Source organism: Dictyostelium discoideum (genome assembly GCF_000004695.1).
Source record: "Dictyostelium discoideum AX4 chromosome 3 chromosome, whole genome shotgun sequence".
NCBI classification, from domain to species: domain Eukaryota; phylum Evosea; class Eumycetozoa; order Dictyosteliales; family Dictyosteliaceae; genus Dictyostelium; species Dictyostelium discoideum.
In genome coordinates this window covers 1,992,990-2,019,160 of record NC_007089.4, presented here as the reverse complement: position 1 = coordinate 2,019,160, position 26,171 = coordinate 1,992,990, and the positions used below count along the sequence as shown (strand labels likewise).

Below are 26,171 nucleotides of genomic sequence, written 5' to 3'. Positions count from 1 at the left end.
TTTTTTACAAATTCCAAACAAAAAAAAAAATTTTTTAAAATAAATAAAAAAATTAAAAAAAAACTTTTTTTTTCCCGGTTGTTTAAACAAAAAAATAAAATAAAAAATTAAAAAAAAAAAAAAAAAAAAAAAAAAAAAAAAAAAAAAATAATTAAAAAAAATAAAAAAAAACCCTTATTCATTTTAAAAGAATTTTTTTTACTTTAATATAAACAAAATAGTTTTTTTTTTTTTTTTTATTTTATTCTAGATTTATTTTACAAGTTCGAAAATTGAATTCAAAAATCTTTTTGCTATTATTGTATCACCCATAAAGTATAAAGTTGGTTCGAATATTTCACTTTCACTTAAGTATAAAATACCATTTATCCTTAACTAATAAAAATAAATAAATAAAAAAAAAAAAAAAAAAAAAAAATTAATATATATATTTTTTTTTTTTAAAAGAATTTTAAAAATAATAAAAATAAATTATACCATATCAATTCTAGCATATAGGATCGGACCTTTTTCTTGAATTATTTTATTAATTACATTTTGAGCTTTTTGAATCTCATTTGAATTTGGATTTACATTCCTTTGAACTGTACCACCATGATCTTCTTGAACCCTAAAATCATTTAAACTTGGTTTTTTTATAATTGAATGTGAGAATTTCCCATTAAAAAAAACAAATGAAGTTTCACCCTCTTCTATAACACTATTTATAAATGGTTGTACTATTATATCAGATGTTGATAATAAATGATTTAAAAGGGATTGATATTTCTCTGGATAATATAAGAATTCATAAAGATCGAATTTCGTTGTACCATATCCATTTGCGCCAAGTGTTGGTTTAAATACAAAACATAATTGATCATATTTAAATAATCCACTTTGTTTTGCATATTCAATCTCTCTTAAAATAACATTAATTGGATAATGCTCACCTTTTCTTATATAAAAACTAGGAACAATTTCAATTTCACTTGATCTTTTTAATTCTTCTAAATAATTTTTATCTAAATTCCATTCAATTGCATTTAAATCATTTAAAACTTTAATTTTATTATCTTTAATAATTTTTATCCATTTTAAAAATTTATCAATTTTAAATACATAATCCTTTTTGGAAAAAAAAAAATTTAATTAATAAAATTAGTCCAAAATTTTTTTTTTTTTTTTTTTTTTTCTTTTTTTTTCTATTTTTTTAATTTTTTTTTTTTTACCAAAATAATTTTTACCCATAAAGATCTAATTATTAATATATCAAAATTATCTTTTTTCCATTGTCCAATCATATTTACATCATCCCAAACAACACATTTACATTCAATATTATTTTCAACACATAATTGGATTAAAATTTTATCATCATTGGATAATGTTGGATATTGATCAGAGCTAACAAATCCAATTTTTATTATTTTTTGAACATTATTAATTGTTGAGCTATTAGTGGAATGTCTTTTGGTTAATACTGTCATATTTGTGTATGTGAGTGTATGTGAGTGTTTTTACTATATTTATTACATATCAAAAAAATAAAAAAAAAATAAAAAAAAAAATAAAAACGATGATTAAAAAATAAAAAAAAAAAAAAAAAAAAAAAAAAAAAGTAAGGAAAAAATAAAATTAAAAATATGTTATTAAAAAAAAAAAAAAAATTATTATAATTATAATTGTAATATAACAATAAAATAAAAATAAATAAATAAAAATTTAATTACAATATATTAAATAAAAACATAAAAAAAAAAAAATAATAATAATAATAATGATAATAATAATAATTAAGGTATTATTATAAAAACGTTGTTGTAAAATAAATATAAATAATTTGGAGTAGATTAAAAGGTGTAGATAAATAAATATTTGTTTTTTTTTTTTTTTTTTTTTTTTTTATTTTATTTTATTTTTTTTTTTTTTTTTTGATATTGAGTGATGAATAACACAAATGAAAAAAAAATTATTAAAAAAATAATTTGGGTTATTCCAAAATAATCTATATGTATTTAAAAATTAATTTTAAACCATTTTTTTTTTTTTTTTTACTCACTAATTTTTCATTTTTAAAAATAAATATAAAAACTTTAAATCGCTTTTATTTTTTTTTTAATTTTTTAATTTTTTTTTTTTTTTAATTTTTTTATATTACTATTATTATTATACTTAAATGACTAATTTGAGACTCTTTCAATTTAAAATATTTCAGTTTAAAATATTTCATATTTATAATAGAATAAATTATGTTTGAAAAAAAAAAAAAAAAAAAAAGATAATACAGTCAGTAATCGCCCAAGGGTGGTTTGATCTAAAAATTTCAGCATTAAAGTTGTGAAAATTAATTTTTTGCATCGCTTTGGTTTGTCACCTTTTTTTTTTTTTACTTTTATTTTTTTATTTTCTATGCGACTCCCCTTATAATCGCCAAACTAATTATAAATTCCTAAATACTAAATTTTATCTAAAACTAATTATAATAATTATTAATTATTTATATTTATTTGTTTAATTTACAATTATTATTATTATTTTTTATTTTTTTTATTTTTTTATTTTTTTTTTAATTTTTTTTTATTCTATTTAATGATTAATAATTATTTAATAATTAATAGTTAATATTTTATAAGAAAAAAATAAAAATAAAAGAATAAAAATAAAAAATTTAAATTTATATACACACTCTCTCATATATTTAATAATATTTTTATTATTTATAAAATTTTTTAATTTAATCTTTTTTTTTTTCTACTAGTATTACTACTAGTAATTAAAGATGATTCTTCCTTTTCCCTTAATTTTAAAGATTCTTTTTCCAATGCCTCTTCTTTTTGTAATTTTCTTTTTTCAATTTTTTTAACATCGTCATATTCTTTACGTTTATCTGATATTTGTTTTTTTACATCTTTATTAAAATTTATTAAGAATGATTCAACGTCTTTAATTTTTTCGCCATATTTATTATTTTTATTCCATTGTAATGCATGTTTAAGATAATAACATTTTTCGTCACCATTAGGCGCTACAAAAATGAATTTCTTTTTCTTATCTTCAAATCTTCTAATTTCCCAACCTGGTAATACTTGTCTAAATCTTTCAATTTTATAATTTGTTTTAAAATTTTTAAATTTTAATTTCTCTCTTTCTAATATTTCTTTACTATTATTATTATTATTATTATTATTATTATTATTATTATTATTATTATTATTATTATTATTATTATTATTATTATTATTATTATTATTATTATTATTATTATTATTATTATTATTATTATTATTATCATTATTATTATCATTAATATTATCATTACTATTTATTGCTGTCGTTGTTGTGGTTGTCGTTGTTGTTGTGGTTGTTGTTGTTGGATTATATAATTCTAAATTATTTTCATAAATATTTCTAATATCATTTATAACATTAATTTTATCCTTTTCTTTACTTGTTAATTCTTTATTAATATTTTTGTTATTTTCATTATCATCAAGATATTCATTAATTTTAAAATCTTTTTCTTTAATTAATGAATTTATAATTTTAATTGATTGATTGATTACATCATTATCAATACCAGCAACAATTGATGATTCTATAACACTTTTTGCTTCAATATTACATGACTTATTATTATTATTATTATTATTAATAAGTTCAAATGATGATTTATAAAATAAATGATCAAGTATATTTGTTAAAAATGTTGATGATGATTCAATTAATACTTTCATTATCGATGATGTTAATTTTAATTCACTACCATTCTATTATATTTTAGAAATAATAAAAAATATATATATATATATAAAATATAATTAATATTAATAAAAAAAAAAATATAAAAAAATTATTATAAATTTTAAAATTTAAAAAAATAACATACAGTATCTTTTGGTTTAATTATACTCCATAATGATTCAATTTGATCTTCAGTGTGATCTAAATATTCATCAGTGAAATTGTGAGGTAATATCTTTGAATCTGAAAATTGACCTTCATACCTTGAATCATATATTGGGAAATTCCTTTTAATTTGTTCAATAATATTTGAGTTATATTTATTTTTAATATTTACATTTAATTGTTTTTCTTTATTTTTAATTGATGATGGTGGTGATTTTAAAATTTCTTTTTTAGATTTTGATTTTGATTTTGATTTTGATTTTTCTTTTTCTTTTTCTTTTTCTTTTTCTTTTTCTAAATTTCTTTTCTTTGATGGTGATTTAGTTGGTGTATTTATTGTAGTAGTTGTAGTAGTTGTTGTTGTTGGAGTAGTGTTGGTTGTTGGTGAATTTACAGTTGGTTGAGGTAATTCAAATTGAGATGAAAAAGGAGAGGGTGATTTACTAAATATTGTCGGAAATTTAATTTGTGAATTAAAATTATAGCTATTATTAACTTCGTTATCTGATACTTGAATTTCCTCTTCATCGCTATAACTATCGCCATCACCACCATAATAATTATGATTGTCGTTATTTTTATCATTATTATTATCTTCTTCTTCGACATTACTTTGTTGTGATTTTGAAGTACCCGGATTATAATAATCCATTAAACTTGATAAACTCCATCCATAATCGCCAATATCATCACCATCCATTGCGTGTGAATAGGTAATGAAATTTATTGAAAAATTAAAAAAAAACGATAGGGTTAAATCATTCGTTTTATTTGAAAATTTTATGAAATTATGAAAACTGTTTGCGTGAAAAAAAAAAAAAATAAAAAAAAATAAAAATAAAAATAAAAAATAAAAAAATAATAAAAAGGTAAGTGTATATATTAATAAATAAATAAATTAATTAATTACAAATACAAACAACCACAAAAAACACACAGAAAATTTCAAACACCAATAATGTTTCTATATTTATATAAATAACCTCTTTTTTATTTTTATTTTTATTTTTTTTTGGTTTTTAATTTTTTTATTTTTTTTTCAAACCAATCTCGATTGTTGAAAAAAAAAAAAAAAAAAAAATTTTTTTTTAATGGTTATTTTTTATTTTATTTTTCATCAACCACCCACTGCAACATTTACATTCTTCTAAAAAATCACATTGAAAACCACTCCATATTCAAATCACACAGACACAGACACACACATACAATTTAAATCACATCTTGTTTTTTGTGTAGATATTACCTCAAAACTTAAGATTTCAATAATAAAATCAATTAAAAATAATAATAATAATAAAAAAAAAAACGAAAGGATAAATAATAACAACATTTAACTTTTTTTTTTTTTTTTTTTTTTTTTTTTTTTTTTTTTTCAATCACATTTTTTATTAACTTTTTATTAATTTTATTTATTTATTTAATTTTATTTATTTATTTATTAATTTGTTTTTATATTTTATAGTACACTATTTATATTTTTTGAAAAAAAAAAAAAAAATAAAAAAAAAAAAAATAATTGTTGTTGTACACTATTTATATTTTGTTGTAAAAAAAAAAAAAAAAAAGAAAAAAAAAAAACTAAAGAAATGAGTTTTATGGAAAATTTAAATTTAGAAACTTTACTACATAAAATCGAAGATCTAATTAATAATGATTCAGATTTTAAAGCAAATTATAGTAAAGTTAAAAAGAGAAAGAGTGAGAAAGAAGAAAAATTATTTTTAATAAAATTTAATCAAATCTTAAAGAGTTTAATTGAATATAAAGATGGTAGATCAATGGTTCATATATTTCACCTTAGATTTATTCATTCAAATGTTCATACTAAAAGATCAAGAATACCAAAATTAATCGCCATCATTCATGAATATATTAGATTATCAAATAAATCATATAATGATCATCATTCAACTCCATCATATAATACCAATATCAATATCAATACCAATAATAATACCAATAATAATAATAATAATAATAATAATAATAATAATAATAATAATAATAATAATAATAATAATAATAATAATAATAGTATAACACCATTTATTAATTCTAATAATAATAATCATTCAACAAGCAGTCCAAATTTATCGAGTAGTAGTACTTGTTTAGTTACTGTACCACTACAATCATTATCAAGTGGTAATATTGGTAATTTAGTTGATTCAGATGGTGAGAATAATAATAATGATAATTCAAACTCAAGTGGAAGTAGTCTTCAAATCCAACATAGTTTTGGATCAAGCGTTGCATTCTCTCCAATATCAAAATTACATGAACAAATTTTAAATTTCAATAGAAATAATAATAGTAACCAAAATGATGATAATGAAGTTTCAAATATTTTAACAAGTGAAAAATCAAAACAAGATCATTACCATAATCATAACCATCACCATTATTCAACAACAACAACACCCTCCTACCAATCAACATCAACTACTCCACAATATTTTTCAAATCCATCATCACCATCAATTCAAATATCATCACCAGCATTACAATCATCACCAATTTTACAATCAACACCAACTATTGGTAGTATGAATGTTGTTTCACAATTATCACCATTATCATCATCACCAACTCCAACAACATTGAATCAAGGTCAATATCAAACTCAAGAGATGAAAGTTGCAAAAGAATTATTAGATTATTTAACCACTCATCAAATTGATGCTGATAACTCTTTAATAGGTTGTGATGTTAATCCAATCTATTTAGATAGTATCTTTAAATTACGTTCTCAAAATTCATTTAGTAAACGTTCATTAATTAAATTAATTAAATCTTGGGCAACATTAAAAGATGATTATCTTATTAAAGAAGTTAGAAAAACTTCAATTTCTTTAAATAATTTAGATTTTAAAAAAGGTGAATTAGTTATAATTGAATATCAAGATCAATCAAATTTATCTCAAAATAATATTAATATCAATAACAATAACAATAACAATAACAATAACAATAACAATAATAACAATAACAATAATAATAATAATAATAATAATAATAGTAATAGTAATAATATTAATATTAGTAATGATGATGATGAATTTGAATTTGATTTTAATACAAAAGACGATGAATTATCCAATATAAATAATAATAACAATAATAATAATAATACAATATCACCAATAATTAGATCATTATCCCCAATTGATCCATTACTTTTAGTTACAAATAATCAACAAAATACAAGTTTACAACATCAAATAAATTCTAATCAACAATTAAATGAAGAAATAATTTTTAATAATAATAATAATAATAATAATAATAATAATAATAATAATAATAATAATAATAATAATAATAATAATAATAATAATAATAATAATAATTTTAATAATAATAATAGAAATAATAATTATGTTTTTGCAAGATTTGAAGAAGAAGTTAATAGAACATGTAAAGTTTATATAATACCAACTGAAGATGGTAAACAATTATTATCAGTAAATGTTAATAATGTTTATAAATTATCAAATGAAATTTTAGAAACATTAAAGAATGAAAGATTTATAGATTTAGTTAGTGATCCATCTAAACCATTCTCTCATATGTTAACATTTAAAGAGAAGAATTTATTTAATGATTATGTTGAAAAGAAAGGTTTAGATAATCAAATCTTGGATAAATGTAAGAATAATACTGTGTCAATTTTAGATTTACCAACTTTAAAAAATTCAATTCAAATCATTGGTGAATTAGATAAGAATATTCAAACCTCAACTTTATTCTCAAGTGTAATTAAATTGGCGAGACAAGAAGCTAAACCATTCTTGGAGAATGCTAGAAAAACTTGTTTCTATATACCATTATATGCAAAAATGGAAGAAATCGTTAAAAATATTGAAACTATAAGAGAGACTGAACTTAGATCAATGGTTCAAACGGCTTTCATCTCTTTGGATACTTCTTTCTATAAAGTTCATAATGAAAAAAAGGAAATATTAGATAGTACTGCAAAAGGAAAACTTTCACAATGGTGGTTAGCTTTAATTAAAGAAAATTTAAATTCTTTTCTCACAAAGATTGGTTTCGATTTTAATGCTGTACCACAAGATTATTTAGATAAACCACCTCAAAATTTAATGGCTGTTAAACATAATTTAGAAATTCTTCATCAATTATTAGAAATTCCAACTTTAATTTATATACCATCATCAAGTAAACAATTATCAAATAATCAACAACAACAACAACAACAATTACTACAACAACAAAATGAATTACCAAATGAATCACCATCTCAAAGAGAATTCAAAAGGGTTGTAATTAAATTAGCAGAAACAATTTATCCAATGATTGATGATTTCGTTTTAAAGAGTTATTTAGTTATTTTAGATAGTTTTGATATGTTTACAACAGCTAAAATCACAGAATTGGAAGAAAAAGGTTGTTTACAATTGGAATTTGTTAAAAATTTGGTTTTAAAGAAAAAAGATACTTTAGAGAAAAGTAAAGCTTCTCAATTGGAGAAATTATTAAAAGATATTCATTATTGCATAGAAATGAAACAACTTGAAAATGTACCTCAAGAAAAACGTTTAGATATTGTAACTATCACTGGTTTAGTATTTGGTAGAGTTCATAGATTAGAAAATGAAATGAGAACTGTTGTTGATAATTGGAAACATTTAGATATTACAAATTTCGTTGGTGGAGGTATAAATAATAACAATAACAATAATAATAGTAGTGGAGCAAGTATTGGTTCACATAAAAGAGCAATCTCAAGTAGTAGTGGTGATAGTAAATGGTCTTTTGGTGACCATCAACAAAAACCATCATCAAATCAATCTAAATTTTTACTAAGTCAAAGAAAATCAAATAGTAATGGTAATTCTCCCCTTGGTGGAAGTACCAATACAACATCAACAAATAGTAGTAGTAATAATAATAATAATAATAATAATAGTGCATCTTCATCAGCTTCAACTTCTCCATCCTCTTTTGTAAATTTTAATAATAATGATAAACCATTGCCAGGTTTAGAACAATTAAATGTTGATGATTAATTAATCTAAAAATAATATAAAATATAAATAAAATAATAAAAAAAAATATCAAAATATTTTCCAAAAAACTTTTTTTTTTAGATTTAATATGAACCAATTTTTTTTTAGATTTCAATTTTTAATACTTTTTTGAGAAAAAGTAGAAAATTAAGGAAAAATCATACAAACACAAATATTTCTACAAAAACAATTTCAAAATCAAATGTATTAATTTTTTTCATTTATTTTTATTTATTAAAAAAAACCAAATTAGATCAAGATAAAGATCTTTATCTTTTTTTAAAATATTTAGGAGATGATTACTCTTTTGTATAAATTTATTTGCTACCACCATTATAATATTTTTTATTTTTATTTTTATTTTGTGTTATTTTTATAATTTATTATTTATTTTGGAATTAAATATTTTACACCATTTTCTTCAACAACACGAGCAACATTATGAACCATTGCAAGGAAAATTGGTTTGTTATCTGGATTTTTTAGTGGACCTTTAAAGATATTGATTAAATCTAAGGATTTAACCTTTTTACTTTTTTGTAAGACGATTTTAATATATTCTTCAGTGAATGGAGGATCATTTGGATCGATATTTTGTTGTTGTTGTTGTTGTTGTTGTGATGGAGAATTTGGCTGGACTGCTTGAGGTGAAGATGGTTCTTTTTTAATCTTTTTAGATTCTCTATTATCGACTGATGAATCGGATTTATTCTTTTTAGATTTCTTTTCCTTTGATTTTGGTGAGCTATCTTTATCCTTTTTCTTACTCTTTTTAGAGGATTTTGAATCTTTACCACCGTCATCCTCCTTTTTAACCGAAGAATTGGTTGTACCATCTGCATTGGATTTTCCAAATACTTTTGGAAGATTTGAAAGATCATCTTGATCTGGATCTTCATCATCTTCATCATCATCCTCATCATCACCACCACCAGTACCACCATTGTTATCTTTTTTATCGTCATCATCAGCAAGATCATCCTCTGAATCATTTTGTTGTTGTTGTTTTTTAATCATTTTTTTCATTTCTAAACCACCTTCTGTTAAATCAACGTCTTCCTCTTCTTCATCCTCTTCAATTTGATTTTCATCTTCACCTGTTAAACCATCACCATCCATATAGGTATCATCATCGTCATCATCGAATTTACTCTCAAAATCTGGTGCATCACCATCTTCACCATTACCTTCATCCTCTCTCTCTCTTCTTCTTGCAGGTGCTTTCTTTTTCTTTTTCTCTTCATTGGTTGTTTTATATCTATTTGGATCTTCATTTCTATTTCTATGTTCTGCTTCTTCTAATTCTTCAATACTCTTTTTACCACTTGATTCACTACCACCACTTCCACTACCTGATGGATCAGTTTTCTTTTGTAATCTAGATGTAAAAACATCCCATTCTTGATTCTTTTTTTTCATCTATAATAATAATAATAAATTTTATTAATAATAATAATAAAAGATAATAAAAGATAATAATAATAATACTTACAAAATCTTCAGCTTCTTCAGTTGTTAAAGATTGAAATTCTTTTTTTGGTCTAAAATTATACCAATCATTACATGGTACAGCTTTAATTGAACCATCACTTTGAAACATAAATAAAAAGTAATTTGAAGAGGCCTGATTACCTTCAACATTACCTTGATATGTATTATTACCTTCACTATCTTCTAATTTCCAAGGGATAGTTTTTGGATTAACTGGTTTTGCTTCATATCTTTTCTTTCTTACAAATGGTTGAGTTGCTGCGGCAGGATTTGGTGCGCCTGGTGTTCCTGCTGCAGTTGTAGTTGTTGTAGTTGTTGTAGTAGTGGTTGTGGTAGTGGTTGTAGTATTTGGTGTAGTACCAGTTGAATTTGTACCATTAGGGGCTGATGTCATTGTTGGTTGAATATTCTTATAACTGTAATGATTATTTGTATAGGTACTTGTTGTTGGTTGACCAAAATTATTACTTTCATTATTTATCATATTTGCTATTGGATTGAATTTATACATTCTTACAGGCTTTGAAAAGCTTGATAAATCAATCTTATTTGAAAATTTTGCTATATTCCATTTCTTTGTACCTTTAACTAGATTGATTTTATATGTTTTTTCATTTGGATTATTTGTTGATTCACTCATTGATTAATTATTATTATTAAAAATTATGTAAAAATATATAAAATATTAACTTTTTTTTTTTTTTTTTTTTTTTTTTTTTTTTTATTATTTAAATATTTAATTATTAAAAATAAAAATAAAAATTGATTAATTTAAAAAAAAAACGATACAAAAAACAAATTAATGTGAATTGTATTGAAGAGTGATTTTTTAAATTAATGAAAAAAAAAAAAATTTTTGAGAATTTTGAAAAAAAAAAAAAATAAATAAAAAAAAAAAAATAAAAATAAAAATAAAATAAAAAATAAAAAAATAAAACTTTAAAATCGACCTTTTTTTTTTTTTTTTTTTTTTTTTATTTTATATTTTTAAATTTAACACATCACAACCATTAAAATAAATACAGATAGAGAACTATAATTTTTAATAATATGGGTAAAAAGAAAACAAATAAATTAGTTGTAAATCTCTCAGATGATGAAGAAAATGAAATTAAAAATGAAGAAAATATAAAAAAAGATGATGAAAAATCAGAAGAAAATAATGATAATAATGATAATAATAGTGATAATAGTGATGATGACGATGATGATGATGGTGATAATACTGAAAAAGTTGAAACTAAAGGTAAAATGGTACAAAGACATAAAATGGAAATAAAGAAATTACAACAACAAATTGATAAATTAAATCATGCAATCCCAAAAAAAGATAAAAAAGCCAAATCTGACCTTTTAGAGAAAACTAAAAAGATGGAAGATGATTTAAAGAAAAAGCATCAACAAGAATTGGAACAATGTGAAAAACTAAATAAAACTACACAATCAATTGAAGAATTAAATCTTGAACAACAACAATTACAACAAAAACAACCATCAAAAGCATACCTTAAAAAAGCACAAAAATTAAAACAAGAAGAAGAAAGAATGAAACAATTAGAAGAAGATAGAAAAAATCATGTTTCAAAAGGTGTAATTGAAATGAATGATTTCTTAGCAAAACTTAAACCATTAAATAAAACTGTTAAATTTGTATGTATAATATATACATATAAAGATAATCTTAAAATAAAACTAATATTAAACTAAACTATAAAAATAGATTCCACCAGATGGTGATTGTTTATATCAAGCAATTACAAACCAATTATTAATTAATAAAGATATTAATGAAGAAGAGAGTAAAAGTTATGCAAAGAAATTAAGAACAATAGCATCAGATTATATAAAGAATAATAGAGATGAATTTTTACCATTCATTATATCAGAAGATGAATATTCCACTGCTGAAGATCCAATTCAAGAGTATTGTCAAGAACAAGTTTTAACCATTGGTAAATGGGGTGGTCATATTGAATTAAAAGCATTATCACAATCTTTGAAAAAAGTTATCACTATCTTTAATGCCTATTCAAATGATATCATAATTGGTGAAGAATTTACAAATCCAATTTATTTAACTTATCATAGACATGCTTTCACTTTAGGTGAACATTATAATAGTGCTATACCAATTTCAAATTAAAAAAAATTAAAAAAAAAAATTAAAAAAAATTAAAAAAATATATAATAATAATAATAAATAATAATAATAAAGTAATATATAAATTTAAGTTATTTATTTTTTTTATATTTTATTTATTATTGTTTTTTTTTTTTAGTTTTTTTTTTTTTTTTTTTTAGCTGTCTTTTTTTTTTTAGTTTTTTAACGAACAAATTGTTGTGGATGTTGTTGATGTTGTTGTTGTTGTATAGTTGAAGTTCTTAATTGATATTTTAATTGTTGTTGTTGTTGAAGAGTTTGTTGTCTAAGATGATTTTGTTGAATGAAATAAGCTGTTGGTGGATCATATCCCCCCACCTTTGGAGGTTGTCTATAACTAATGGTTGGTGTGAAATAAGTTAATTGATAGTCATTTCTTAATATTTGATCATGATGAATTGGTTGATTTCTCATTGATGAATAATATCTAAATCCATTTGGATTTAAATTATATTGTTGTGTAATTTGACTATAATGAGTTTGAATTTGTTCTCTAATTGAATAAACAATAATATTTTCAAATTCTCTTGATAAACCCTATAAAATAAAACAAATTAATATATATTTAATTAAATATGTATAAATACACTACTTACTAAATCCATTGAAATTGATTTTGCAAATGATTCAGGTAAATTTGGACCAATGATATCCCATTCGAATCTATCTTTTAAGTAAAGACCATTTACATTTAAATCTAAACTAATTGTTACTATACATTCTTTAAATATTTGTTTTAATTTTGGTAAGATTTTACGAAATTCTTTAATGATGCTTTTACCATAGATGATTTGATTTGCTATTGAATTGGTGATCATAAATTCAAACCATTCAGGGTAATCCAATTCGATGCATAAACGTTTTGAATAGTATTCTGGTGAGATGTCACGTTCGTTTAAATTCCATAATAGGTAATCACCGATTTTGTAAACACTACTTTGAATATCTAATCTGATTGGAATTAAAAAGTCGTCACCTGGGTCCCCACTTTGGAATAGTTTATCACCATCTTGTATTTGGTGATGGTGCTGTTGTAATTGTTGTTGAGTTTGTTGTAATAATAATTGTTGCTGTAATTGCTGGTGTTGAGTTTGCTGAGTTTGTTGAGATTGGTCTAATAGTGTGGTGTCCTCGACGTCGCTGCTGTCGCTGCTGTCTAAATCCTCCAACCTCTCTTCCCCCTCGTCTTCATCATCCTCCTCATCCTCCTCTTCGTCGCCCTCCTCGTCCATTTCTTCGTCCTCCTCCTCGTCCTCCTCTTCGTCGCCCTCGTCGTCACCCTCGTCTTCGTATATCTCGTTACCGTTTTCATCAAATATGATATTTCGATTAGACGTTGCTGCTGATGCTGCTGCTACTGCTGCTTCTTCTTCTTCCTCTTGTTGTTTTTGTTTCTTTGATTTTCTCTTCCTTTTACTACCACCATCGTCATAATCTTCATCATCGTCATCGTCCTCGGATGGTTCTGATGATATATCTTCCTCCTCTTCTTCCTCTTCAATATCTACATCTTCATCAAATTCTTCATCTTGCTCTTCTTTAGGATATCCACCTTTTTGTTTGGTGGGTGGTGTTGTTACTGTTGGAGTTCTTCTCCTTCTACTTGATAATGGTGTTAAATTTGATTGTATATTAGTTGAAGAGGTAGTAGTGGTTGTTGTGGTATTATTTTTATTTATATCTTCATCATTACTATCACTTATATCTTGCATTTTTTGAAAATATGTTTTTTTTTTTTTTTTTTTTCTCCCCAACTCTGATGCTTTTTTTTTTATTTTTATTTTTATTTTTTTTTTAATATAAAAATAGGTAATGAAAATTTTGAAATTGTTGAAAAATAAAAAATAAAAAAAAAAAAAATAAAATTCAATTTTTTATCAAAATTTCATAAAAAAAAAAATTTTATCTAACGACTAATTGGGTTTTTCCACATAACCGAATATAGGGAATAAATAAAATAATATTTATAAATAGTTCTGGTTTTAAAATACTATTCCATATAAAAAAATAAAATAAAATAATAATTAAAAAAAAAAAAAATAAAATAATTAAAAAAAAAAATAGAATAAAATAAAAATAACATTTAAATAATAAAAAAAAAAAAAAAAAAAGTTATAATTATTCTCAGTTTTAAACTCATACTTAAACATGATTATATTGTGTCTGAAATTTTTTAAAAAAAAACAAAAACAAAAATAAAAATAAAAAATAAAATAAAATAAAATAAAATAAAAATAAAAAAAAAAAAGATTTGATGAAAATTGAAAAACGAAAGAAAAAAAAGCCGACAAAAAAAAAAACTTTTTTTTTTTTTTTTTTCATTTTAATTATTTTTCTCACGATTTTATTAACAACAACAATATTCGTTTTTAATATTTTTTTATATTAAACCGTAATATTTAGTATAATTAATAAAATGAATAAAAATGATAAAGATTTAGAGAAATTCAAAAGAGTTAAAGCAATTATTGATGGTACTGCCAAACCATTCATTCCAAAATCAACAAAACCAACAACAATTAAATCGAATGGTGGTGGTAATAGAAAAAATTCAATGCTTAAAAAACAATTTGTTAGAACAAATAAAAAATCAAAAAAAGTAGTTGAAAATGAAGATGAGGATGATCAATTTCAATATGGTGATGAAGAAGATAATGGTGAAAGTGAATTAGATACATACAAATTACCAAATAGATTTGAAGATGAGGAAATTGAAGAAGAAGATGCATTTGACGATGCTGATGAAGATTTAATTAAATCAAAAGCAGTAAATATTATTTTTTTTATTTTAATTTTTTTTATCACACATACATACATAATATAATTTTTTTTATTTTAATTATTAAATATTAATTTTATTTTACTTTTTCTTTAAAGAATAAAAATTATGATGATGAATTTGAAGGTGAAGATTTTGTTGATCTCGATGAACTTTTAGATGAAAAAGAAGAAACTTCATCAGTTTCTTCAAAATCAACAAAACATGATGAAGAAGAAGATGAAGAAGAAAAAGAAGATGATGATGAAGAAGAGGGATTATCAGATGATTCATTATTCAGTGAGAATGATGATGATGATGATGATGAAGAACCATCAGAACAAGAAGATGATGAAGAAAATTCAAATTCATCAAATTTAATTTCAATTGTTAAAAATTTAGAAAAAACTAAAAGAAGTATTAAAGATGAAAATAAAAGTAAAACTAAATTACCAGATATGACAGAGGTTATTGGAAATGAATCACAATTTAATATATTTCCAAATGTTGATGAAAATGGTACAATCGATATCAATGATTTAATGTCATTTATTCCAGATGAATTTGATAAAGTAAAGAGTCAATTAGATGAGATTGCAGATAAAGCACCAATTTCAACACCAGTTTCAAAGTATGAACGTGATACGATTCAACGTAGAATTACAACTGAACAAGCACATAAAATTCTAACACAATGGGTACCATTCGTTAGAGAGCAAAGAGAAAAGAATTTAAAATTTGAATCAAAAGTTGTAGTTCCAAGTACATCATCAACACTTGCAAGTTCATTCAGTAAGACCGATTTAAATGATGAGATTTCAAAAGCAATAATGGATTCAGGTGCATCAATTACCAGACCACCACAAGGTGCAATCGATCCAACAACAGGTAAGAAAGTAGTCGACCCAATTGAAGAGAAAAGACGTTTACGTGAAATCATAAAGTTACGTAGTATCATGTACTATCAAGAGATTAAAGATAAAAGAAAGAAGAAAATAAAGAGTAAATCATTTAGAAAGGTTGAAAAGAAGAAAAAAGAAAAAGCATTAGCAAAGAGAGAAGAAGAACTCATGAAATTAGATCCAGAATTTGCAAAACATAAAGCTGAAAAACTTGAAGAAAGACGTGTTTTAGAACGTATGACTCAAAGACATAAAAATAATAGTAAATTTATGAAAAATATTTTAAATAATCGTGGTTTAACAACTGAAGATAGAAGAGATATTAATGAACATCAAAAATTAGCAAAGGAATTATTATTAATTAATAAAATTAATAATTCAAATGTTAATAATGAAAATAGTGATGAAGATGATGATGATGATGAAAGTGATGATGATGAAGAAAGTGGTGATGATGATGATAATAAAAATAATAAAAAAATTGATTTATCAGATGTTGATCAAAAATCATTAAGTGATAAAGAAAGAATTCAAATGAAATTACAAAAATTAGGTAGACCAACTGCTTTACCAGATAAAGGTATTAATGCAATGAAATTTATGCAAAAATCAATGGAAAGAGAATTAGATAATGCAATTAAATTACAAAATGGTGTAGATGATTATGAACAAGCCGAATTAGATGATCAAGAAAGAGAGATTGAAGAATCAAATAGAATCATCCTTCATAAACAACTCGCTTCAAATAAACAAAATCCTTCAAATAAAATTATGTCTTCAGGTTTATTAGTTGAAAAAGCTGGTTTTGGTAATGGTCATAAAGTTGTTTCAGGTTCATCAATTCAAATTAAAAATAATAATAACAATAATAACAGCAATACAAATGAAAATAATGATAATATTAAAAAATTAAATAATAAAAAAGAACAACAACAAGAACAACAAGAAGAAGAAGAAGAATTAGATGAAGAAAATCCATGGTTAGATGTTAAAAAATCAAAAAAGAAAAGTAAAAAAGATAAAAAGAAACAATCTGATGAATTTTTAATTAGTTTAAATAATTTAAATAATGGTAGTAAAATTTCAAATGATAATAATAATAATAATAATAAAAATAATAATGGTAAAGAAGTTGTAAAAGGTAATGATTTATCAAATAATGTTGTCAACACTACATCAAATAAAAAAGATAACAAGAGAAAATTTGAAAATAATAATATTAATAATAACGATAATAATAATAAAGAATCTGATGAAAAGAGTGAAAAGAAAACTAAAACAATGGGTATGAGTTTAATTACATCAAATAAACAAAAAGAATTATTATTAGAAGCATTTGCAAAAGATAATATTGAAGATGAATTTATGGAAGAAAAGAAACAATTGGTTGAGGAGGATGTACCAGAAGAGAAATCAAACTTTTTACCAGGTTGGGGTTCTTGGGTTGGCGATGGTATTCAAGAAAGAGATAACTCAAAGAAAGAGGCAATAATAAAGAGAAAACGTGATCAGAAAATTAAAGAATTGGCTCAAAAAAGAGCAGATTCAAAGAATAGTAGAGTCATTATCGATGAAAAAGCTCCATTGGATGGTGTTTCTAAATATGTATTAAATCAACTTCCTCAACATTATTCAAATAAAGAACAATATGAAAGTACTTTATCAATTGCTCATGGTAAAGATTGGAATTCTTCAACTGCATTCAGAAAATTAATTGAACCAAAAGTATGTATAAATTTATTATATTTATTTAATTTATATTTTTTTATTTTATTTTTATTTTTACAATCATTTTTCATTTCCAGATATTTTTTTTATTTTTTTCATTTTTACAAACATTTTTCATTTCCAGATATTTTATTTTTTATTATTTTTTATTTTTTTTTTTTTTGTAATTATTTGAGAGTGAGAGTGAGAGTGATTTATTCACCCCTCCCTCATGTAAAAAGGAAAAAAAAAAAAAAAAAAAATAAAATTCTCAAAAAAAAAAAAAAAAAAAAACAATGGAGCGACACTTTTTAAGATGTTGGTTGTGATATATCATTTTTATTAACAAAACTTTTACTTTATTCTTTTTTTTTTCTTTATTTTATAATAAAAGGTTTCTGTTATGCCAGGTACTTTTATCAAACCAGTTTCAATTAAAGATAAACAAGATTTTATAATGAAAAAGAAAGAAGAATCTAAAAAAAAATCAAAAAAATAAATTTAAATCAAAAATATTATAAATTAAAAAATAAAAAAAAAAAGATAAAAAAAAAAATAAAAAAAAAAAAATAATTAAAATTAGATTTTATAAACTCTTTTTCAAAAAGAAAATAATAAGAAAAATAATAATAATAATAAAAAATTATTAAAAAAAAAAAAAAAACACAAAACTTTAAACACAAAACAACAATGAGATTAATTTTTTATTTTTTTTTTTTTTTTACATTTTACATTTTACAAATTTTTTATTTTTATTATTTTTATTATTCTTATTATTTTTATTATTTTTATTATTTTTATTATTTTTTTAAAATTTTTTTTTTTTTCTTGATACCAACTGTTCATTGTTAAAAAAAAATAAAAAAAAAAAATAAAAAAAAAAAAATAAAAAACAGGAAAAAAAAAGATTAAAATAAATGATAGATAAAGGGGTGACGATCAATGAAAAAAAAAAAAAGGGTCAATAAATAATAAAAATAATAAGTATATTTTTTTTTTTTTAAAAGAAAAAAAAATAAAATCAAAGAAAAAGAAAAAAATCAAAAATATTAATAATAATAATAATTTATAAAATCAATCATTTTTTTTTTAATTTTTTTTTATTATTATATTTTCATGTGTTGGTTCTAAAAATATCAATTTTCAGATGTGATGTTAAAAATATAATTTTTGATTTTTTTTTTTTTTTTTTTCTTTTAATAATAATATATTATAATAATTTTAGGAGATGATAAAAAAATTAACAAAAATGGAAATACTTAAAATAAACAAACTTTTTTAAAAAATAAAAAAAAATAAATAAAAAATAAAATTAAAAGAAATTTGTTGATTTTATATAAATAAAAAAAAAAATTGGATGAAAAAAAAAAATTAATAGATATTTTTTGATATTTTGTGTATTTTTTTTTTTTTTTTTTTTTTCAGAAAATCTGGAAATAATCACAAATTATTTTAAATGGGATTAAAATCTCAATGTTAATTACCCCCTATTTTTAACACAATCTTTTTGTTTTGTTACTTTAATTACCCACACTTTAAAATCAACTACTCCCTTTTCCTAATGGAAAAAGAAAAAAAAATAAAACAAAACTTTGAAATTAATAAAACACACAGTGTTTGTGTGTTTGATATATATTTTGATGTGTAATTATTGAATCCTTTGAGGAAAAAAAAAAAAAAAAAAAACATCACAAAAATACTTCAAATATTTAATGATTTTAGTATCACATCTCGAATATAGAAAAATATATTAAAAAAAAAAATAAAAAAAAAATAAAAATAAATTCTTATTTAATTTTTTTTTTTTTTTATATTATTTTTTCCATATTAAATTTTTTTAATATAAAATAAACTTTGTAAAAAAAAAAAAATCAATTCTTTTTTAATTTAATAAAGAAAGTAAAATAGTTCCTTGTATAAATACATTTTTTAAAAAATAAATAAATAAATAATAAATATATAAATATATTTTTAAATCTCATAAAAAATAAAAAAAAAAAAAAAAAAAAATTAATTAAATAATAAAAATATCAAAAAAAAAGTAAATTGTAAGTTGAAAAAATAATTTTTATTTAATTTTTATTTTTTCATTGCCCATATGTAGAGTTAATTATTTAACTCACAATGTTTTTTCTTTTTTTTTTTTTTTCTCTCTTTTTTTTAAAATATCTGTTTTTTTTTTATTTTTATTTATATTATTTTTTTTTTCATGTAAAGAAAAAAAAAAAAATGGAGGTTAAAAGTTTTTTGTAAGGGCGAATTCCAGCACACTGTTTTTTTATTTGATTTTGCTAACAAAATATAATTTAAATCAAGAAGAAAAAAAAAAAAATATCAATTTTTTGGTGTTGTTATAAAAAAGGTTTTTTTTTTTATTTTTTATTTTTTATTTTTTATTTTTTTATTTTTTTCTTTTTTCTTTAAATTATTTTTTTTTTTTTTTTTCTTTTTTTTATTTCAAATAAATTTATTTGCTTGAAAATAAGGTAATCATTTTGTTTTTAAAATAAAAAATAAAAAAATAAATAAAATTAAAATAAAATCAAATTAAAATAAAAATTAAATCAAAATTGATGTTTTAAAAAAAATTATTTTAAAAAAAAAAAAAAAATCACAAAAAAAGAAAAAAGAAAAAAGAAAAATTGTTGATTTCTACGCTTTCATTTTAAATTAATTAGGGTTTCACCCGAAGAACACGAATTAGATTTTTTTTTAAAGCTAAAAAAAAAAAAAAAAAAAAAAAAAAAAAAAAAAAAAATCAAAAAAAATATTTTTTTCTTTTTTACACTTTTTTTTTTTTTGTGAAATTAAATTAAAAAATTAAAAAAAAAAATATAAATTAAAAAAAAAAAAATATAAATTAAAAAAAAAAAAGAATCATTCTTTTTAAAATTTTATTAAATTAAAATCATAAAATACTAACTCAAAATTTTACATATATAATTAAAAAAAAAAAAAAAAAAAAAAAAACAAATTATTTTAAATAGTAATAACTAAATCCGACAAATACAATAAATACAAATTATTAAATAAATAAATAAAAATAAATAAATAAAAATAAATAAAAATAAAATGAATAATAATTTTGAAGATAATGTTCCATCCTTAAATTCAAATTCATTAGTTGATGAAGTTGATGAAGAATATGATTTTGAAAAAGAGGAATCTTTCAAAGATAATTTAAAAATGATTGAGAATGTTGAAACATTAGTTGAACAAATTGACCAATGCTCTCCATCTGTAAGAAATTTAATTTGGAAAGAATATTATAGACAATCAATTAAAAAAGCAAATTTAAATATAAATAATAATATAAATATAAATATAAATAATAATAATAATATAAATAATCCAACCGACCAACAAAATTGTACAAATAAATTTACACCATTTTTCCAATCATTAATAATAAATAAAGATTTCATAAATTATCACAGTATTCAATTATTAGAAAAATCAATTTCAAAATTAATTAAAAAAAATGAAAATATTTTAAAAAATACTTCACCAGATACATCATCATCATCATCTGAAAATAATAATAATAATAATTCAATTTTATCAAATATAATGATAACATCATCATTATGGGGATACTCATATTCTTCAACTATTCAACAATTGGCATTGATTAATTATTGGTTACCAACTATTATTAAATTATCAAAACAACAAAAAAAGAGAATTTGGCAAACTTGTTTAATGTTTCCATTATTTTCACAACAACAACAATTGAATAATATCAATGAACCTTCATCAAGTGGTTACTTTAAAACACCAGATTATCAAACTATCGTTGGTAAATGGATTGAAAATCCAATTGGAAATTTAAATCTTATAACAATTTTCTTTTCTGCCATTGGTTTCCTAATTGAAATGGGTCATTTAAAAAATGAATTTCATTATCCACAATCAAATGTTTTGGTTTTCCAATCATTATCAAATTCAAAACAATATCAAAAAATTATGAATAATAATCAACAACAACAATTACAACAATATAAATTACAACAACAACAACAACAACAATCCCAATCCCAATCTCAATCTCATCAACAAGTTAAACAACTACAACAACAAAAACAACAAATTAAACAACATCAAAATTATTATTATGAATCTGATGATGAACAAGAAGATGTCGAGATTGTAGATGATGAACAACCAATAAATTATAATAATAATAATAATTATACCAATATTAATCAAAATAATAAAAGATTTAAAAAAGATCATTTCCATACTCAATCTCAATCACCATCACCATCCCAACAAAATACACCAAAAACATCTTATGCTTCTTATTCATCACCATCAGTTTCAAGTATTATTTCTGATGACGTTCCATCCATTTCACCAATAAACTCTCCAAAAAGAGATTTGCATAATAGTGTTATTAATGGTAGTGCTCATTCTTCACCAGTTTTAAATTTTAATAGTGCTTATGATTTTGAATCATCTTCATCATTGTCATCCTCTTCATTATTATCTTCCTCATCATCATCATCTCATTTCTTAAATCAAAACAACAACTGTAATAAAAAACAAATCACAACTACAACCACCACAACCACCACATCTACATCATCACCATCATCTGTAAATAGTAATAATAGTTTTGTTCAATCAATTAATAGTTTAATTGATAATGTTATGAAAAAAGATAATAATTCAAATATACTATCATCATTATCTTATTCAAAGGGTAGTTTAATTAATAATAATAATAACAATAACAAAAATGTAAATATGAATAATAAACCAACCAATAATAATAATAATAATAATAATAATAATAATAATAATAATAATAATAATAATAATAATAATAATAATAATAATAATAATAATTCAAATTCAAAAATTGTACAATCATCACCATCTGGTTTGGATTTACTTGATGCATTAGCAATGACTGCTGCTTCTTTTGAAGAATTAGATCATCATCATCAACCATCAAAGAAAAATTGTAATGTCTCTTCAAAGAATAATAATACTAATAGTAATAATAATCAAATTTATGAAGATGACTCAATTGAATTCGGTGAAGATTATGAACATTCTGAAGAAATCGTTCCATGTAATAATAGAAATAATAGACCATATGGTAATTTTATTGGTAATTTTATTGGTAATAATTATAATAATAATAAAAACAATAGCAATAACCCAAATAACCATAACAATAGTTTAAAAAGAAAGAAACCAAACCAACAAACACAAAATCGTCCATCAATGAGTATTTTTAATATATGTGCATAAAATAAAATAAAAAAAAAAAATAAAAATCTGGAAAAAAAAAAATAAGTCCTGGAAAAAAAAAAAAAAAAAAAAATCTAAAAATAAAAATAAGTCTGTAAATTTTTTTCACTGAATTTGAAAACCCTATCACTTAAAATTTTTACCCAAAAAAAAAAAAAAAAATTAAATTTAATTAAATTAAAATTTTTTTTTTTTTTTTTTTTTTTTAAATTTTTAATTTAATTTTTACCTTTTTTTTTTTTTCTTTTTTTTTTTTTTTTTTCTTTTTTTTTTTTTCTTTTTTTTTCACACAAATTCACTTATTGATACCCAACAACAAACTTTTTTCAAAGTAATATCACAATAAAATAAAATAAAAAAAATATATAAATTAAAAAATAATTGATACAATAGCACATATTTTAAAATTCTATGCGTAAATTGAATTAATAGTTTTTTTTTTAAAAGAAAAGGAATAGAGATAGATAGAGATATAGATAGAGAAGGAAAGAAACTAAAAAAAAAAAAAATAATATAAATATATATTAATAAATTGTTGTAAATTAAATATAAATAAAATTTTTTTTATTTCTAAAGAAAAAAAAAAAAAAAAAACATAATAATAAAATAATAATAACAAAAAAAAAAAAAAAAAAAAAAAAACCCAAAAGGTATTATTTAAATATTTTGAGAAAATAAAAATAAATAAATAAAAAAAAGAAAAGAAATAATAAAAAAAAAAAAAAAAAAAAAAAAAAAATGGATGGTTATTTTATGAATTACCAAAATAATAACCAAAATAATAACCAAAATAATAATAATAATAACAATAACAATAATAATAATAATAATAATAATAATAATAACAATAATAATAATAATAATAACAATAATAATAATAATAACCAAAATAATAATAATAATAATAATAATTCATCCTCTGGTACTCATCCATTACTATCTCAATTAGGTGGTGGTAATACAACAAGAACGTCGCCATTTTTTTCATTGCTTAGATTAACATCTCAAGCCAATCTTCAAGATTTATTAAATGGAACATTAAATGAAAATAATATACATAATAATTCAAATAGTAATAGTAATAGTAATAGTAATAATAGTAATAATAATAATAATAATAGTGGTGGTGGTGGTAGTAGTGGACATTCAAATATAGGTAGTTTAACAATTCATCCTAGTGAAATCAATGAATTACTTACACATTCTATATTATCAAATTTCCCAACAACTACAACTATATCAAAAGGGGTGTTTGGTAATGCAACATTTTTTGAAACACATCAACGTGCTGTTAAAGGTGTTGATTTTTCACCAAATGATCACCACATATTTTGTTCTGCAGGATTGGATGGTAAATGTAATATATATGATGCAAGATTTGGTAAATTGAAATCAAGTTCAATTATATCTTATCAAGGTACTGTTAATTTTAGTGGTTGTAAGTATATTCTTTTTTTTTTATTTTAAAAAAAAAAAAAAAAAAAAAAAAAAAATTATACCCCCCCGTATAATTAATGTTGTTTTTTTTTTTTTTTAAAGTAAAATTTTTAAATGGTGGTAATAAAATAGCATTATCAACAAGTTCAAATAAATTATTAATTTTTGATGTAGAGAAAGCAGCAGTAGTGCAATCATTTGATAGGTGTTGTTTTTCAGGACCATTTAGAACATCGATAGCGATAGATCCAAGTAATAACAATCTATTGGTAACACCGAATATAACGGGGAAAGGATTGTCACATATAGATATAAGATCAGCGACACCCATTAAAAATATTGACCAAATTCATCAGAATACAATCAACGATATTCAAATACTAAATCAGCAATGGTCAAGACATTTTGGTGGCACCAATTTGATAATGACTGCATCATCGGATTCCTCTGCAAAGATATTGGATTCTCAAAAGAACACTTTTAAACAATTTGATTTCTCTTCTCATCAAAATTCAATAACAGTTTCACCAGAGTCACCTCCAACCAATAATAGTAGTTGTTTGTTGGTCGGTGGCGATAGATTAACGGTTTTCCAAATCGATGGTTCCATTTCAAATGTTTTCTTTATACCTCAATCGAAATCAATCATGAAATTACATTATACAAATAATGGTACAAGACTGTTTTTATCTTGTAATGATGGTAGTCTAAGAGTATTAAATAGATCAAATTTAAAACATGATCATTATGGTACAGTTTTTAAACATTCAAGAGAAATTCAAGATTTATCAATTTCTAAAAATGATGAATGTAAGTTGTTATTATTATTATTATTATTATTATTATTTTTTTTTTTTATTTTTATAAAATATAGTTTTTTTAATATTTTTATTTTTTTCAGATTTAGTAACAGCATCAACAGATTCAAAAGTTGGTTTAATTAGAATAGGTGAACCTATATTTGGTGCTACTGAATATGGTGAAATAATTTAAAACAAAAAACAATATCTTTGGAAGCTTTTTTTTTTTTTTTTTTTTTTTTTTTTTTTTTTTTTTTTCCTCTTTACCTTTTTTTTTTTTATTTTTTTATTTTTTTATTTTTTTTTTTTAACAGGAAAAAAAAAAAAAAAAAATAAAACAAATCAATTAATAGTTTAGTTGATAATGTTATGGAAAAAGATAATTCAAGTATACTATCATCATTATCTTATTCAAAGGGTAGTTTAATAATAATAATAATAATAATAATAATAATAATAATAATAATAATAATGATAATAATAATAATAATCAAATTTATGAAGATGACTCAATTGAATTTGGTGAAGATTATGAACATTCTGAAGAAATCGTTCCATGTAATAATAGAAATAATAGGCCATATGGTAGTTTTATGGTAATAACGATAATAATAAAAATAATATCAATGACTATAAAAATGGTTATAATAACCATAACAATAGTTTAAAAAAAGTAACCAACCAACAAACAAAAAATTGTCCATCAATTGGGATTTTTAATATCTTTGCTAA

General features: G+C 21.1%; 9 protein-coding genes across 9 annotated transcripts; 5 read left to right on the top strand and 4 right to left on the bottom strand.

Moving 5' to 3' along the window:
• Window positions 1-252: 252 nt before the first annotated feature.
• DDB_G0279383 (hypothetical protein) lies at window positions 253-1,469 on the bottom strand (the record flags this gene model as incomplete). The annotated part of the gene is made up of 3 exons (XM_636742.1): window positions 253-375; window positions 478-1,107; window positions 1,212-1,469. The coding sequence occupies 3 exons, from the start codon at window positions 1,467-1,469 to the stop codon at window positions 253-255; spliced, it is 1,011 nt and encodes a 336-aa protein (XP_641834.1).
• A 1,242-nt stretch (window positions 1,470-2,711) lies between these two features.
• On the bottom strand, window positions 2,712-4,588 carry DDB_G0279381 (hypothetical protein; the record flags this gene model as incomplete). Its single annotated transcript, XM_636740.1, has 2 exons — window positions 2,712-3,749; window positions 3,869-4,588. 2 exons carry the CDS (start codon window positions 4,586-4,588, stop codon window positions 2,712-2,714), a joined length of 1,758 nt encoding a protein of 585 aa, XP_641832.1.
• An 889-nt stretch (window positions 4,589-5,477) lies between these two features.
• Window positions 5,478-8,921, top strand: DDB_G0302530 (hypothetical protein; the record flags this gene model as incomplete). The annotated part of the gene is made up of 1 exon (XM_636738.2): window positions 5,478-8,921. One exon carries the CDS (start codon window positions 5,478-5,480, stop codon window positions 8,919-8,921), a length of 3,444 nt encoding a protein of 1,147 aa, XP_641830.2.
• Window positions 8,922-9,308: 387 nt separating this feature from the next.
• On the bottom strand, window positions 9,309-11,052 carry gtf2f1 (transcription initiation factor IIF subunit alpha; the record flags this gene model as incomplete). The annotated part of the gene is made up of 2 exons (XM_636736.1): window positions 9,309-10,340; window positions 10,414-11,052. 2 exons carry the CDS (start codon window positions 11,050-11,052, stop codon window positions 9,309-9,311), a joined length of 1,671 nt encoding a protein of 556 aa, XP_641828.1.
• A 410-nt stretch (window positions 11,053-11,462) lies between these two features.
• On the top strand, window positions 11,463-12,555 carry DDB_G0279375 (OTU domain containin protein; the record flags this gene model as incomplete). Its single annotated transcript, XM_636734.1, has 2 exons — window positions 11,463-12,062; window positions 12,133-12,555. The coding sequence occupies 2 exons, from the start codon at window positions 11,463-11,465 to the stop codon at window positions 12,553-12,555; spliced, it is 1,023 nt and encodes a 340-aa protein (XP_641826.1).
• Window positions 12,556-12,735: 180 nt separating this feature from the next.
• DDB_G0279373 (CHE group protein) lies at window positions 12,736-14,285 on the bottom strand (the record flags this gene model as incomplete). The annotated part of the gene is made up of 2 exons (XM_636733.2): window positions 12,736-13,110; window positions 13,170-14,285. The coding sequence occupies 2 exons, from the start codon at window positions 14,283-14,285 to the stop codon at window positions 12,736-12,738; spliced, it is 1,491 nt and encodes a 496-aa protein (XP_641825.2).
• Window positions 14,286-14,989: 704 nt separating this feature from the next.
• utp14 (U3 snoRNP protein) lies at window positions 14,990-18,439 on the top strand (the record flags this gene model as incomplete). The annotated part of the gene is made up of 3 exons (XM_636731.1): window positions 14,990-15,340; window positions 15,451-17,958; window positions 18,335-18,439. 3 exons carry the CDS (start codon window positions 14,990-14,992, stop codon window positions 18,437-18,439), a joined length of 2,964 nt encoding a protein of 987 aa, XP_641823.1.
• Window positions 18,440-21,012: 2,573 nt separating this feature from the next.
• DDB_G0279369 (hypothetical protein) lies at window positions 21,013-23,202 on the top strand (the record flags this gene model as incomplete). The annotated part of the gene is made up of 1 exon (XM_636729.1): window positions 21,013-23,202. One exon carries the CDS (start codon window positions 21,013-21,015, stop codon window positions 23,200-23,202), a length of 2,190 nt encoding a protein of 729 aa, XP_641821.1.
• Window positions 23,203-23,940: 738 nt separating this feature from the next.
• DDB_G0279367 (hypothetical protein) lies at window positions 23,941-26,107 on the top strand (the record flags this gene model as incomplete). The annotated part of the gene is made up of 4 exons (XM_636727.1): window positions 23,941-24,640; window positions 24,742-25,449; window positions 25,541-25,569; window positions 25,862-26,107. The coding sequence occupies 4 exons, from the start codon at window positions 23,941-23,943 to the stop codon at window positions 26,105-26,107; spliced, it is 1,683 nt and encodes a 560-aa protein (XP_641819.1).
• Window positions 26,108-26,171: the final 64 nt, after the last annotated feature.